The sequence below is a fragment of the Salvia splendens genome, chromosome 12, assembly GCF_004379255.2.
Source record: "Salvia splendens isolate huo1 chromosome 12, SspV2, whole genome shotgun sequence".
In the NCBI taxonomy this organism is placed as follows: Eukaryota; Viridiplantae; Streptophyta; class Magnoliopsida; order Lamiales; family Lamiaceae; genus Salvia; species Salvia splendens.
The window spans coordinates 10,258,807-10,274,890 of NC_056043.1; the positions used below are offsets into that span (position 1 = coordinate 10,258,807).

The window sequence follows — 16,084 nt, forward strand, 5'->3', positions numbered from 1 at the left end:
TGCACAAATACATTCCAATTTCAATTTCAATTCCAATTCCAATTCCAATTCCAATTCCAATTCCAATTCCAATTCCAATTTCAATTCCAATTGTATCGTCCACAAATTTTATACTACGAATTAGTATTAATAATTAGACGAGGGACGCCAGATCATAGATAATTTCCTTTCAAAAAATCATATAGACAGAAGTAATAAATCAATCATAATATCCATTTCATCATATTACTGCCGTGTAGTGCTTTAGAGCATCCGCAACGCGGTGCCGTCGCCGTTCCTATGCCGTTCCGGAGGAACGGTTTCGCGGCGGCACGCGTTGCAGCGTGCGTTCCGTCGCCATTCCGTGCCGCCACCGTTCCCATGCCGTGCCGCGTTTCGTTCCTCCGGAACGCGGAACGAAACGTTCCGCCACGCGCCGAGGCGACGTGGCGGACTCCCATTCGACGCGTGAAGCCCACTCGCTGCCCCGCGAGTGGGCTTCGTCCCGATGACGCAATAATTCATTTTTTTTAAAAAAAATTTCGAATTTAATAAAAAAAAAAATAAAATTTTTTTTTATTAACGGTAATGAGACCGTTAATTTTATAGCCGTTTGTTTTTTTTTTTATTATTTATTTATTTACTCTATAAATACTCCTATTTCATACTCATTTCAATCACAAACACACATCTATTTCTCTCTATTTCCACCCCAATTTTCATCTCAAATCAACTCTATTTTCCTTCTCCCAAATTTAATCAAACTAATGGATCCTTATGAACAAATGCGTCAAATATTGGAACAATCACTTGAAGAAGATCGACGACGGGAGGCGGAAGAAGCCGCTCCGCCCCAACGTCGCTCCCGTACGTACATCCATCGTAACCGGGAGGAAGCCGCCGCAAGGTTAGTACGCGACTACTTCTGCGATAACCCGGTTTGGGGAGATACGTACTTCCGTCGCCGTTTCCGCATGGGGAAACCGTTATTTCTCCACATCGCGAATACTTTGGCAGCCCGGGAAGAGTTCTTCCAGGAAGGGTTCGACGCGGTCGGACGTCCCAGCCACACGACGCTGCAGAAATGTACTGCAGCAATCCGCCAGCTTGCGACTGGACAAACGGCCGACATGTTCGACGAATACCTCCACATCGGAGATAGCACTGGGCGAATGTGCTTGCTCAAATTCTGCAAAGGCGTCCGGGCAGCCTTCACCGACGAATTTCTCCGGAGGCCAAGCACGGCCGATTGTCAGTTCCTTCTCGACCTTCACGAAACAGTGCACGGATTCCCAGGGATGCTCGGCAGCGTCGATTGCATGCACTGGCAATGGAAGAATTGCCCGGTGGCGTGGAAGGGGTCCTACACGAGCGGCCACAAAGGTACCCACCCAACCGTTATACTCGAGGCTGTTGCCGACTACCGCCTTTGGATCTGGCACGCGTACTTCGGGGTCCCCGGGTCGAACAACGACGTAAACGTGCTCAACCAGTCCGACCTCTTGACCGAAGTTTTGGATGGTAAAGCGCCGGCCATCAACTTCGTCGCCAACAATCGGCTTTATAAAATGGGGTACTATCTCGCCGATGGCATCTACCCGAAGTGGCCTACCTTCGTGAAGACGTGCAGTGGGTCTGCGAACCCAAAGCAGGCTCTTTTTGCGCAGAAGCAGGAGGCTGCTCGCAAGGATGTGGAGAGGGCGTTCGGGGTTCTCCAAGCGCGCTTCAACATCATCAAAGCCCCGGCTCGTACGTGGTTCATGGAGAACATGGTCGACATCATGTATACGTGCATAATCTTGCACAACATGATTGTCCAAGACGAAGGACCCGAGGCGGGAAATTGGTTCGACCCCGAATCCCCCGGAAGCTCAACCGCAAGTAGTCCGCCTCGAAGTGGAGCGCATCCGTCTATACAAGAACGGTTATCTATTCGTGCAAGGACACGCGACTCTAGCGCCCACACCCAACTCCAACATGATCTAATTGAGCACATTTGGGCAAACTTTGGCGGATGAAATTATTAAAATTGTGTACTTTTATTTTTTTATGATTTTAATTGTGTGCTTTTTATTTTTTTAAGTTTAAGTTGTAACTTTGTTTTAATGTTGTGTGTTTTTTAATAAAATGTGTTTGTTTTTTTAATTGAATTGAGTTGAAATTAAAAAAAAAATGAAATTGAATGAATAGTAATTTAAGGAACGGTTAAGGAACGGTTAAGGAACGAGGGTTGCAGGTTCCGTTCCTTAGTTAAGGAATGGAGTAAAAAAGTACAGTGGGGCCCTCAAATAGTGGTTTAAGGAACGGTTTAGGAACGGTATAGGAACAGCGTTGTGGATGGCCTTAGTGATTTAAAAAAAAGTTTATGATATGTTAATTGGCTGGAAGACAACCAATGAGAAGTTGACAGCGTAGATACTTTATGTCTCTGTCTTAGTTGTATTATGTAGTAGGAGTACTTGTAAAAGGATGTAGTAGGAGTACTTGTAAAAGGGGTCAGAGTATGCAATTGCATTGATGTCCGAAAGATTTCACAATTTGCTTTTTTCTTTATGTTTAAATGAACCAATTAATATCCCTACTAATTTTCTAAACATTTTTAATCGTATATATAATATTTCTACAGTTATTTGCGGAAGTATACTGACAAGTAACATGTGTCACTCCTTCCTACTTTAAATTCTCAATTAATTTAGGCACGAGTTTTAAGCAATATAAAGAAAAATTAGTAAAAAAAGGTAGTTGAATGTATGTTCCATTTTTATAATAAAATATGAGTGGAATAAGGTTAGTGAAATGTGAAACCTATTACCATTTATGGAAGATTCTAACGAGGGACTCCTAAAGTAGGGCGTTAAAAGTTTGTTTGACTATATAAAGCATATCAAGCGGATATATAATATCGTTACGTTAAAGTTTGTTTAAAATTTCTTTTTGGTACGTGACTATATTGTTTTTATTGATCTTTTTTATCATTTTACACTAATGTTTAAATTTACTAAGCTTAAGCGTAAAATCTATTTATTGTTGTACAAAAGTATGCATGCATACTACTGAACCTGAATATGCAGAGTAAATTAAAAAGGTTTAGAATTTTAAAAAGCTTATCCTAACACAAAAAATTGCGTAGTGTTAAACAAGAAATTGAATATCGTTAAAGATAATTGATTACATTCTATTTGAACGGAATTTCACAATAAAAATCAGAGTATACTGATATTTTATTGTATTTAATGTGAAACGCAAGATTATACCAGTAATTGAATAAAAATATGCACACCATGAAGTCACGGCGTAGAGACTTTTATGATAATACCACCGTTAGATTTAACTAAGAGAAAATTTTAATCCGCCTAAATTGCTACTCTAATTAAGATCGTCCTAGTTTACTTCTCAAGGAATGCTGAGCGCCTGAGCTACATGGTGGTGGGACTCAGTTTTGAAAATTTTTGGTAGTATTTTACTAATTTAAAAGCAAATTTATATTACGTCTGTCCAAAAAATACACTAATTTTATCATTTTGGGTTGTCAGACCAATTCTAAATATGAAAATTTTTAATGAAATACTAACCATACACATCATTCTAAATGTAGAACCTCCAATCCACTAACACTACTTCCAAGTTCCACCACATTTTCCCCCTCTCTTTCTTACTTTACCAAGTGCACGTTAAAACTCATATCATTACAACCTTGTTTAAATTTCGTAGATGGGGACAAAAATAATAAGTACTTTAACTAGTAAAAGTTGAGATTCGGAAATGAGAAAAATGAGAAGGAAATATTATCATAAAGTAAAAAAGAGTATATCAAATAAAAAAGAAAGTTTTTGTCCAAAAATTTTTGGGCCTTAGTCCCTCCGTCCCAAGAAAAATGAATAATCCTTTGAGTGGAACGAGATTTCATATAACTTCATTTTATGAATTAAAATTTCTGATTAATTTTGATTCAACCGTTAAGAAAATAATGTTTTCTTAGCTGAGAGTGATGAAATGTTTGGCTCCCATGCCATGACCATCAATCTATTAATGACTACTAGTACATCTTAAATCATACTCCTTCTATCCCATTAAAAATAAAACGTTTTCATTTTTAAAAACATTTCATTTTTAATAAGAAAATCCCAAAAAAAAATTCATTTTTTAATGAAATAGAGAAAGTACTTTTCGGGACATAAGAAGTAGTAAGAGATAGTACTTCATACTCCATCCGTCCCACCACAAGTGATCAACTTTCCATTTTGAGTTGTCCTACTACAAGTGATCAATTTTTTTTTAGCTAAAAACAAAACATCAACCATCTCTTACTCTATTCATTCTCTCTTACTTTATTTTCTCTTTATTACTTTATTATCTATTTATCTCTTATACTTTACTCTCTCCACTTTAACTCAATACATATCATTTTCTTAATTTTCGTGTCCAAAAGAAATCCATCACTTATAATGGGACAAAGGAAGTATTTGTGAAAAGATAGGAAACTATGTGGCTAGAACTAATTAAAAATAAAAAGATTTTGAACTTAGCACAACTACAACATAGTGTCCTAGGTCAACTCTGTTAATGTAATAAACTCACAAAGTCACGTAGTGTCATTACAAAAAAAATGTTTATGTAAATTAAGGATGTTAATTTTTATTTAATAATAAATCATCTATGCTTTCAAAAAATGTCTTTAATCCTGGTCTCTCAACTGAAACTAAAGAATACGAATGCACCCCAAAAAAGTAAAATATTAATGTATAATTGACAATTATTTCCTCAATTTAAGGAATTGTGTCTCTAATTTGATGTCATTACTAAAATAAACTACCTGCACTTTAAAAAAAAGCTCTTCAATTTCATTTTTTTAAATATTTCAACATAAGTAATTGTGTTTGTAATTTTTAAAAAATAAATTTATTATAGTGTGTACTGGTGTACAACTCTAATAGGAGACCAAGAACCATCGCACAAAAAAGAGTGCAACACCGCATTAGGAGATGGTGCAGTTTAACTAAACAGCGCTTTTGTATATACTCCCTTCTTCCCAAGATAAGCGAAATATTTCTTTTGGACATGAGATTTAAAAAATTGATATTTAAAGAGTTAAAATAGAGAGAGGAAAGTACGAGAGAGAGAAAAGTAGTAAAAGAAGAAATGGATATATTCCGGAAGGCAAAATCAATCAGGATGGTGAGCTACCACGACAAATACCTAACCGCGGATGAGGACATGGAGAGCGTGATCCAAGGCGAATATCAGCGCCCGCAATCGGTGTGGACAGTCGAATTGGTGGAATATCGCGATGCGATTCGTCTGCGGAGTTGTTTCGGAATGTATTTGATAGCCTCAAACATCCCGCTCCTCCCGGGGGTGACGGCGAGGAAGGCGGTGCAGACGGTGTCGCCGCCGTCAGATCCAGCAATCGAGTGGGAGCCCCTGCGCGACGGGATGCAGGTGAAGCTCCACATTTTATTACTATAAAACTAATATATAAAAATATGACTCATATTCCACTAATTTTTTTAACCCACTTTCCATTATACTGCCTCCGTCCCATTCAAGATGATCACCTTTCATTTTTTGTTTGTCTCAATCAAGATGACCATTTTCCAATTTTGGAAATAACATCCTCTCTCTTCTCTCCTCATTAAAATATTCAACTACCTTTTTCCTCTCTACTTTATTCCACCTATCAACACTTCCTAAAATCTCGTGCCACTCAAGAATGTTGTCATCTTGAATAGGACGGAGGGAGTAAATAGTACTAAAAATGGAAAGAGTGCAAATAACTTGGGACGCCCAGAAAGGAAATAAGTGCAAGTAGTGCGGGACGGAGGGAGTAATAGGGATGGAAGTGGGGCCAAGGAGTACAAGCAGAGACAGTAGGTAGGCTTGCTAGGAAAGCAGTAGTGAAGGAGAGAAGGAAGATAAGTGTGATCTTAAAAAGAGAAACACTACCATAATTGTTCATCATCTGTTTCTCTCTTATATAGCAGTACCGCCTCTCAATTTTGAATATTATATTCAAAATAAAAAAAATACCCTTGAAATTAGGTATAGCAAAATTCCATATATAGATAGGATGGGGAGAGGGAAAGTAGAGGTGAAGAGGATCGAGAACAAGATAAATAGGCAGGTTACCTTCGCCAAGAGAAGAAATGGATTGCTCAAAAAGGCCTACGAACTCTCTGTCCTCTGCGACGCCGAGGTTGCTCTCATTATCTTCTCCACCAAAGGCAAATTATATGAGTTCTGCAGCACTTCTAGGTCTCTCTCTCTCTCTCTTAAACACTTCCACACACACATTACTTTTTTATATTATTATTATTAGTAATTTTTAATTCTGGTTTATTATGTAACAAAAAATTGTCTATATTCTATGCGGCACGGATACGGATACGCGTATCAGTATCCGAAGGATACGGATACGCGGATACGGCTCTTTCCCAAACAACCCGATACGCGGATACGTTTTAACTATTTTTTTAATAAATAATAATAGTGCATAATAAATTACAAAATAGATATTCTAATGTTATTATACAAATAAAAATAATAAAATTACAAAATATTAAAAGCTAAAGTCAATTTCTTTTATGGTCGATTACACCACATCGATTTTTTGGTTATACTTATCCATATTACCAATAATATTGATCAAAATATTTATTTATAGTTACAAAATTAGACAAAGTTAATGGAGTAATAAATTGGCCCAAAAAATGAGCCCCAAATATACTCCTTTTCCATCGTGACTACTTCTTGCCCAATTCATTCTCCCATTTCCAATTTTCTTCAATCCCTAGTTGAGGCAATAGCGGCGCCTCCCCTTTCTTCTTCTTCTTCTTCTTCTTCATATCCGATTAACTGTCGATTTTGTTCCCAAATCGGATTGAAGTTCGTAAATTGAAAGTTGCGAAGTTCTTCGACAGAGATGGACGTTGATTTCGAAGAGGAGAACCTCAGATCTTTGCAGATAGAGGAGGATGAAGGCCCAATACGGCCCAGCTCGCGGATACGCCGAAGGATACGTATCGAATCTGAGGTTTCCCGGCCCAATACGGCCCAGCTCGCGGATACGCCCAGGATACGTATCGACGGTGTATCCGTCGCGTATCGGTATCGGATACGTATCCGATACGCGATACGGCAACAGGGTGGCGTATCGGTGTTATATAGTCTATATTTATTTTGAGGGATTGGAATATGTGTCAATTATTTTCTGATCATGAACAATCATTTCCAGTTGCAGTATTGGTAAGATCTGAGTCAGAACTCTCATTAAGATTGACTAAAAAGGATGAAAACAAAACTAAGTCTGTGCTCAGCTCATGGCATGTTTCATTAGTTAAACTGCTTGAGTTAGAAATTGAAATTGAAATTGAAATTGAAAATCTTGGTAAATTCTCTGTTAACAATGCATTTCTTTGTTAATTGGGAAAAGGATACTTACTCTATGTGGTGGAACTGCAAAAAAGAATAAAGATTTTGCTTCTTTTTCTTTATTTATTGGATCTTATCCTCTCAAATATCAAAGAAAAACTCTCTCAATCGAATATCTTTGTACTTTTTTCAATATTTTTTGGTCTTCGGTTTAAAGTAATCAGGGAAAAATATTCTTTTGTTTGAACTTATTGTACTCTCAATTTATCTCTGTGTGTGGTTCCCAAAATCTTGAAAAAACTAACGATATCCAAAGTATTGCTATGAGAGAACAAACAATTCCCATTTGGTTGTCTAATTAGGGTTTCAATTATTGTGATAGAATAAAGTAATTGTGTAATCGAGACAAACAGAAACATAAAGAGACGCAGATTTACGTGGTTCACCAACGTTATGTTGGCTACGTCCACGTGCAGGAAATGAGAACAGATTGTATTAAGATTGTTTTCGGATTATTGAGTTATGTGCTCTACTTCTATATAAATAGGCACACGAGACAGGCTAGACCCGATATAACAATTAGGACCCAAAACAGAAACATAGCATAGCGAGACCCCCGTTTGACTAGCGGCAAACAATACATATTCAAGGCATACTAACATCAATAATACTCCCTCCGTCCCACTTGAAATGAAACATTTGGAAATCTGCACATGATTTTATATAGTGTTGTTTTGTGAGTTAATGAAGAGAGAGTAAAGCAAGAGAGATGAAAAAGTAGAGATAGAGTTATTTCCATTTTAGGAAACGTTTCATTTTTAATGGGACAACCATAAACGGAAAACGTTTCATTTTTAATGGGACAAAGGGAGTAGTAGTTTTTGTTCATTTTTCAGTCTTTTTAAAAATGAATAAATTATTTCAGGCCTATAGTTTTTTGTAAGGAACACTTTAAATAATTTTTCGATTACCTTAATATGCAAACATCCAAGCCTTAGTTAACTTCATTGGTTTTTGACTTTTTGTGTTGATTGCTCTCTCGAGTTTTCCAAGTACTTGAGATTTTATGTTATAAATTGCTAGTTGAATTCTCGTTGAGCTTAAATGTGCATTTATGGAGCATCTTTGTTGCATTTTTCTACCATTACTTGATTTTTCTTTTATATGCTAACTGGAGTGTAGACTGTGTAAAGATGTTATTTTGTGGACATTATTAGTACTTTTTTTTTAAATTCAATCAATTTCTTTAGAGGGGCCTAGCTAGTTGTAGGAGTAGACAACTTAACTGGAAATTGACACGTCGACGTAATCCCTAAATGATGAAAAGGATATTCTCATGTGTGTGTGTGTGTGTGTGAGAGAGAGAGAGAGAGAGGGAATAATTAGTTGCATAAAAATGGATATGTTTATATTAGGCATTTGATTTAATTTCGTAATTGATGTTAATTAGTATGTCCAAGGCAGTGGAGAGATACCACAGATGTAGCTACGGTCAAACTGAAGCAAATCAATCTCCCAATAATGATCAGCTGGTAATATCCACCCTATTCTCTCCTAGACTCATACTGTGTTTCAAATCATATATTGCTAGATCAAATGAAATATAAAAATTCAACTTTTAGTTAACTTTCTTCAGCGAAATATGTAGTAATTTTATTTGTATACAAGGAGAAAATTGGTTAGGTGAAAAATCAATTTAAGTAACATGATCTCTTTTACATTGCAGGATACCTATGAAGAGTATCTGAAGCTTAAGGAAAGAGTTGAGGCTCTACAACAATCTCAGAGGTAATATATTTCATAAAATGGTAAAAATTATGCATTGATAGTTCAATGAATAGTTTGATTTTTAGAAAATTTATCAATTATGAGCTGATGAATTGATTCTTAATCAACCATTATCAATTCTAATTTATTGTGTTTAAATTTTGCAAATGTTTTGTTATCAGGCATGTTTTAGGGGAAGATTTGTCACAGTTGGGCATAAACGAGCTTGATCAACTTGAACATATCTTAGATGGAACGTTAAAACAAACACGGTCCAGGAAGGTTGTCACTCGTTCATTATTCATTTTAGGGTTAAAACTTGAAACTATATGATATGATATACTATTTTACTTTTTTTCAAAACTTAAACTTCCTTTGGTTCCAGTTTTGTAACACCATCACATTTTGATATATAAAAATTTAATATCTTCAAGTTTTTCTGTATTCAAACTAATAAGTTGGCTACCTTATGTCAATGCAGAATCATAGTTTGTGTGATAAGCTTTCTGATCTTCAGCAAAAGGTATGTATATTGTTTGTAGAGAATTAAATTTTATTGAGGCACACTCAATGTTCCATACTATTACTTTTGGATATTTAAAAATAATTTGGCAATTACTTTTACTGATGTGCAGGAAAGAAGTTTGTTGGAGCTTAATGCAGCTTTGATGAATAAGGTATTTAAGTTTTCAAAATCTGTTCATATGTTGACAGCATGAAAAATCCTGAAGACTCTTTCATTATAATATTATAGTAGATTAGTAGTATAACAAATTTTTTTGCACACCATGCATGAATATTTTGTTGTTGTTGATGTATAGCAGCTTGAAGGAAATAGTGCACCACTTGAATCAACATGGCAATTACAACACGACCTTAACGCACAATACCAGCACCCTTACTTTCTGGATCCCAACTACACACCAGAAATCCGGTAATTAAATTTTTAATTAGTACTACTATTATTATCATTTGATTTTGTTTTTTGAGTATCATGAATAGGATGGTGAGCAGTTGAATGATTTTTTATTTTTTATATTCTTAAGCAGACATGACTCCATTGTAGCAGCAGATAACGTGAGAGATAATGGAAATGGTATGATGATGTGGGAATGGATGCAATGAATATCTGTCTCTATATATATGAAAACTACTATGTCTTATTAATAATAAGACCAGAATTTGTTCTTATAAACTCAATATGGTATATTATAAATGTTTTGTTTCTGTAAGATTCTAAATTATATACTTCTAATATACTGTGGAAGACTGTAATATTCCTAGGTCGTTATGGGTTGAAATCTGTTATTTGTTGGTTTCACGAATATCCTTTTTTGGGATTTGCTTTAAACAGAATTTGACATTTTAATTTGATTTATGATATTCGTTGTTCGGGTTATGACTTAGAGCACTTACAATGGGGAGGGCAAGGCGCGGCTTCCCCATTGTGGGGTTCAGGGACTAGCGAGGATGGGCGGGAGGTTGTGTGAGCGGCACGAGGATAAGATGGGCAAAAAGAAAATAAAACATCTCTATTAAGGCGGAAGGGAGGGAGTACTATTTTATCTAGGAAATTGAATATCACTTCCGTGTATAATCATTTATTTTCTGATTTAGAGCACCAATCTTGAAGCTATATTCAAGATTGGATGGGATGGGCAATTGATGCGCTCGGGCTGGCCACGAATATATATATTTTTTACCACCATGAATGTTCAGTTCCTCACAATATTAATTCACCTCTAGATTGAATTGAGAGATTATTCCTTATAATCCTATTTTCATTAATATAAACGAAATATGACAATTCCAAAAGCAAAATATCTCGCATTTGTGTTAAATGGGCCCATCTACTCATTCAAATTAGGCCCAGCCCACATTGCACCAAAACCATAAAATTCAAAGCCCTTTATAATTCCATCTATCTCTCTCTATCCCTCTCTAGTCTCTTACATAAAATGGGCCCATCTACTCATTCAAATTAGGCCCAGCCCACAGTGCACCAAAACCATAAAATTCAAAGCCCTTTATAATTCCATCTATCTCTCTCTATCCCTCTCTAGTCTCTTACATATCCAATTTCGTGCGATTCAACAATGGTGAATGGAATTGATTTTTAGATCTGAAGTTTTACGTTTGTTTGTTGTTTTATTTTCAAATATTTGAAGAATTGCCTATTCTCTTCCGGATGGCCAGATGGACGGGCAATTCCATCGATATATATTTGCAATTGTACATATTAGTATTTTGTTTTGTTTCATGAATGCACACATGCATGAGTGTAATGGAACCATAATATGCAAAATAGCTACAACTGATTACCACGCAATGCATTCCAAATAAGTTTGATTATATATACTTAGAGCATCCGCAGCGGTGCTATGGGGAAGAGCAGTCGCCGTGCCGTCGGCGCGGCGAGTACCATGCTCGCCGCTGTGCTCTTGCCGACGGCAAGGATGTGCTCGATAGCAAGAGCACCGCCGTTGATAAGGCATATTTCATGCATCGGTTTATGGGTAAAATGTGTACTACTTGATTGGTTTATCGCTCAAAACAAGTGTTAATTGTGCAGAAATGCCGCTTGACCAAGGCAACGAAGCCAAACTGATCAAGCAAGTACAATCGGTAGAAAAGACCAATAAATCAGGGGAGTTGATCAAGGGGAGTAATCAAGCAGTTAGGCAGGGACCACTGGTGTCCAGAAGAAGGGCACGTGAGGAAATGAGCTGGATGTGGCGCACCATTCTGTTATGAAGGACAACGTTCTAGAAGGGGACACGTGCTGACATATGAGACGCAAGGACGGAGCTGAGTCATGAATCTGTTACTCAAAAGCGTCGACATTCTAGAAGGAAAAACACGTAGCAATCAATGAGTCGCTCATCCTCAGTGTGAGTGAATATTCCCTGTCAAGATCGTTATCCAACTGGAGGGCGAGTAGAGCTTATAAATAGAGGATGTGCCATTACAAGAAAAGAATCCAATCATTTACTTTCCGTCTAGTTTAGCTTAGTTCAGTTCTCTAGATAGCTTAGCCTAGCTTAGATAAAGTGTTGCTTAGTTAGAAAGGACGATTGAAGAAGCGCTACAGAATACTTGTTATCTGTCAGCGTATTCTGAAGTTTCCCGCCGAGATTCTTCTCGGTTTTACTTGCTTTCGTAGTTTCCTAAAGTGTTAGCTTAGTTTAAACTTCTCGTTGTACTGTTCTCAGTTTTAGTTTAATCAAAGTTATTTCGTTTTCATCATCGCATTTACTGTTATGTTTTTGCCTGCAATTCACTTAACCCAGTAGTTAAATTTACCTTGAGCAAGTCAACAAGTTTAATTCTGCCTAAAGTAAAATCAGTAGTTAAAAACTCCCAAGTTAAAGCATGGCAGCAGCCAACCCCCTGTTCACTACTCACACACTCGCGACACCAACTTCTCTGTGGGATCGACCCCGAACTTGCCGCTTTACTGTTAAAGTAGTACAAAATTGGGAGTTTACAAATTACTTTGGTAGGAAACGAGCGAAAGCGAGTTTGCATCGATCAAGTGGCAACGACATTTGCTAACTGATCCAATCGGTTCGGTTATCTTCAATGTAACTTGGTCCGAATTCGCGCCCCTCTCGTGGTCCTTCCAGTCGTGCCGAAGAGTAAGCCTATGTGGCGCCTCCTGATTGGGCTCGTTTTTATTCCGTTAGTTTTTTTTAATTCATAAAAAATCTAAAATAATCTGAAAAAAGAAAAAATCGGATTCTCAAAAATATAGCCGTTTTTACCCTTTTTCCAATTTTTTATTTTTAAAAAAAATATTTATCCCAAAATCATCTACAAATACCCAAATTCATCATCCATTCTTTACATCAAATTATCTCTCATTCATATTTCAATTTTTTTATTATGAATTTAATTATGTAATTTTTAGGATTTTAATTATATAATTTTTAATTTTTTAGTAATTTGTAATAGTATTTGGGTGTTTTCAATGCATTTTAATATTGTGAAAATGTTTTTAGTAATTGAAGTATTTAAATTGAATAATAGAATGGTGAGACCCTTGAGCATGCTCTTGCGGAAGAGTATAAATGTGGGTGTTGTGGTCTTGCGGAAGAGCAGAGAATTAAAAATGAATAAAGGTTGGTCTGGGCACACATTCGTGCTCTTGACAAGAGCATGGATTTGGATGCTCTTAGAATACTAATAATTAATTAAGATTATTTACATTCCTCAAATTTTTAGGTTGACTGAATTTGCTTTTTACTATTTAACTTTATAATAGATTAATCCAATAATCACGTAAATAAATTCCATACTCTTGAATTCATTTATTTAGCAAATCTTATTAAGATATCGCATTGCTTTGAATTTTTATAATTCATACATGATGTATACATTTCCTTAAATTGTTTTAGTATTTATTAAAATAAGTAGTAGAAAGTTGTTAACCAACTTTGATAGTATTATTTTTCCATCAATTAAGATTTCCGTTTAGTTTATTTCCTTTAATTTATATCTTCCCTTATATTTAGGATTTTCTTTGCATGTACAAAATCCTCATTGTTGGCCTAAAATGATACACATTTGAAGATTAATAATATTATGAGTTTTATTTCTTTTGAGTTCTCTTTTAAATTTTTAATTTATTGAAGCTTTTTATTCGACTTGTAAAACGATCGTTAAAGGCATATTTGTTTCGTAGTGCAACTATTCGCGCTTGGGTCTTGGGTTCTCTCCAACTATAGTTCGAATCAATGGCGGATCCAGAAATTAAATTTCGTGGGGTCGAACTATATTATAAATATTGTAATTATATTAGTACTTATTTTTATAAAAATATATTTTAATATCAATAATTCATACGAGTATGGATATTCTTAAAACAACTTACTCCCTTCATCGCAACCCTTGGGTGCAAAATCTAAGAAAATGATGTTTAGAGAATTAAGTGAAAAAAATAAAGTAGAAAAAGAGTTAAAGTACAAAAGCAACTAGATTTATAAAGTAAAAGGATACTTATGTTATATTTTACTAAAGAAAAAAATGACTTACAATAGTTGAGACGTCCACGAGTCACTTATGGTGGGATGAAATGAGTGTACTTTTTTCTGTCACATTCCAAATTTTTTTAAAAATTAAAAATAATTTGAATATGAATAAGGTGGTTGAAAGTTTAAATTTTAAAACTGAAATTAGAAGAAATTAAGAAATATTTACTTCATATTATAAGTATGGGTATATTTAAGATAAGTTTATTTAGTGATAATATATATAAAAAAATACCCCCTTCGTCCCCAAAGAGTATGAACATTTAGTTTGGCATAAGTTTTAATGGATAATTGGAAGAGTAAGAGAGAAATAAAAAGAAAAAGTTTTTAAAGTATGGTTAGTGGAGAATGACTCTCATCTCATTAGAAAATTCATACCTAGGACGGACTAAACAAAATAATTCATACTTTTCGGAGACGGAGGGTATACTTAACATTAATTAAAATTATTAGACAAGAATATACGTTTAATGGGACTTCTGGGAATTAATACAAATAAATTAAGAAAGAAAATTTCAAAGGCCATTTTACAATTAGATGTAGTAGTACATAATTCAAGATCTGTAATCTTTTCAAATTAGCAAATTATGGGTGCATCTTTGTCGATGCCATTTAATTCTAATTTTTAGGTCCCTATGTAAATATTGGGAGAAAAAAATAATAATGACAACTCCCTTCTCTCTCCTCACCCACATTGAGAAACCCATTTTCTTTTCTCTCTCTTCTGAAAAAAAACCGAAAGTCTCTTCTTCATTCTCCACATTTCGTTCATTCTCAACATCTGCCGCCTCTGCCATCTCGCCGCCGCCAGATTCCGGACTTGGTCCTGCCCCAGTTCCTTTCTTTCTCTCTGCTAGGTCTCATATCATACTGCGGGAGGTGGGGGCGGAGACGCGAACGTCGTAGAGTCGGAGGTCGAAGAAAGGAGCTTTCCAGCGGTACTCCGGGGCAGGGTGGTGGGGTCGGCCGACCCCACTCGACCCCACCTGTATCCGCCACTGGTTCGAATCTCCTTTGGCATATACTATTGTTTTTGGTTTCATTATTAATACTCCATCCGTCCCGAAAGAGTATGCACTTTTAGTAGAGCACGAGTTTTAATGCACAATTGGTTAATTAAAAGAGAGATAGAAAGAAAAAAGAATTAAAATATTGTTAGTCCTGGAGAATGGGTCCCACCTCAATAGAGATACGAGAGTTTGCAAATTTGGAAAGTTCATACTATTGTGGGATGACCTAAAAAGGAAGAGTGCGTACTCTTGTGGGAGGGGGGGAGTACTTCATTTTTCTGTTTCAATTACTCTACTTATTCTAAAATTTTCTATTTGAGAGAGCTATAATTTAGTCTCTGAACTATGCAGTAATATGATATATAGGCCCTATTCTTTAGATATATCATCAGTCGGGTCTAACTTCTGATGTAATATTGCTATATGTTCTTTTTAATTGTTTCATGACTTTTTTTGTCCTTATGATATTTTGTGACCCAAATGGGCATTATTGTACTTTTGCAACTGAGAGAACTACAAATTTTAGTTCTTGAACTATTCAAGAGTATCAACCACGGTCCGTATGTTGGGGGTATAATAAAAGTTGTTTCGAGCGTACATGTACTTATGTAGTTACCCGGACAAGTGTTTACGAGAAACCCTAGAGCCTGAGCTAAGACCTCCAAACCAGCAGTCTGTTGAGAGCTACACGGAGAACCTCGAGAGTAGCGACCTGCTGACTTCTTTTCAGCGGTCCGCAGAGTTTGTGCAACGAATGTTTTCAACCCTAATTCGCCCCAAAACTTACCTTTTCGAGCCAGAATAGTTACCTAATCAGAGGAGGAACTTTCAAGTCTATAAATACTCTCCATGGTGCTTCATACATAGGTCTAGTTTTTAAGTTCAGAATTCTCTCTCCATGATTGCAACTTTCGTTCCATACTTAATTAT

At 36.0% G+C, this 16,084-nt stretch overlaps 1 protein-coding gene and 1 long non-coding RNA gene across 6 annotated transcripts; one reads left to right on the forward strand and one right to left on the reverse strand.

The window, feature by feature from the left end:
- Positions 1–5,104: 5,104 nt before the first annotated feature.
- LOC121758795 lies at positions 5,105–6,220 on the reverse strand. Its single transcript, XR_006041559.1, has 2 exons — positions 6,106–6,220; positions 5,105–5,400 (listed from the first exon to the last, which is right to left on the reverse strand). It is a non-coding gene; the product is annotated as an uncharacterized LOC121758795 (long non-coding RNA).
- On the forward strand, positions 5,917–10,808 carry LOC121758792 (MADS-box protein 04g005320-like). Of its 5 annotated transcripts, none has more exons than XM_042154192.1 (9): positions 5,917–6,231; positions 8,798–8,879; positions 9,074–9,135; positions 9,297–9,396; positions 9,596–9,637; positions 9,750–9,791; positions 9,936–10,048; positions 10,161–10,210; positions 10,522–10,808. In XM_042154192.1, the coding sequence occupies exons 1-9, from the start codon at positions 6,047–6,049 to the stop codon at positions 10,602–10,604; spliced, it is 759 nt and encodes a 252-aa protein (XP_042010126.1). In that variant the 5' UTR covers positions 5,917–6,046; the 3' UTR covers positions 10,605–10,808. The 5 variants fall into 5 exon arrangements, with proteins under 5 accessions (XP_042010126.1, XP_042010127.1, XP_042010128.1 ...); XM_042154193.1 differs by having other exon boundaries at positions 10,164–10,210; XM_042154194.1 differs by having other exon boundaries at positions 9,939–10,048.
- The last annotated feature ends 5,276 nt before the right edge of the window (positions 10,809–16,084 follow it).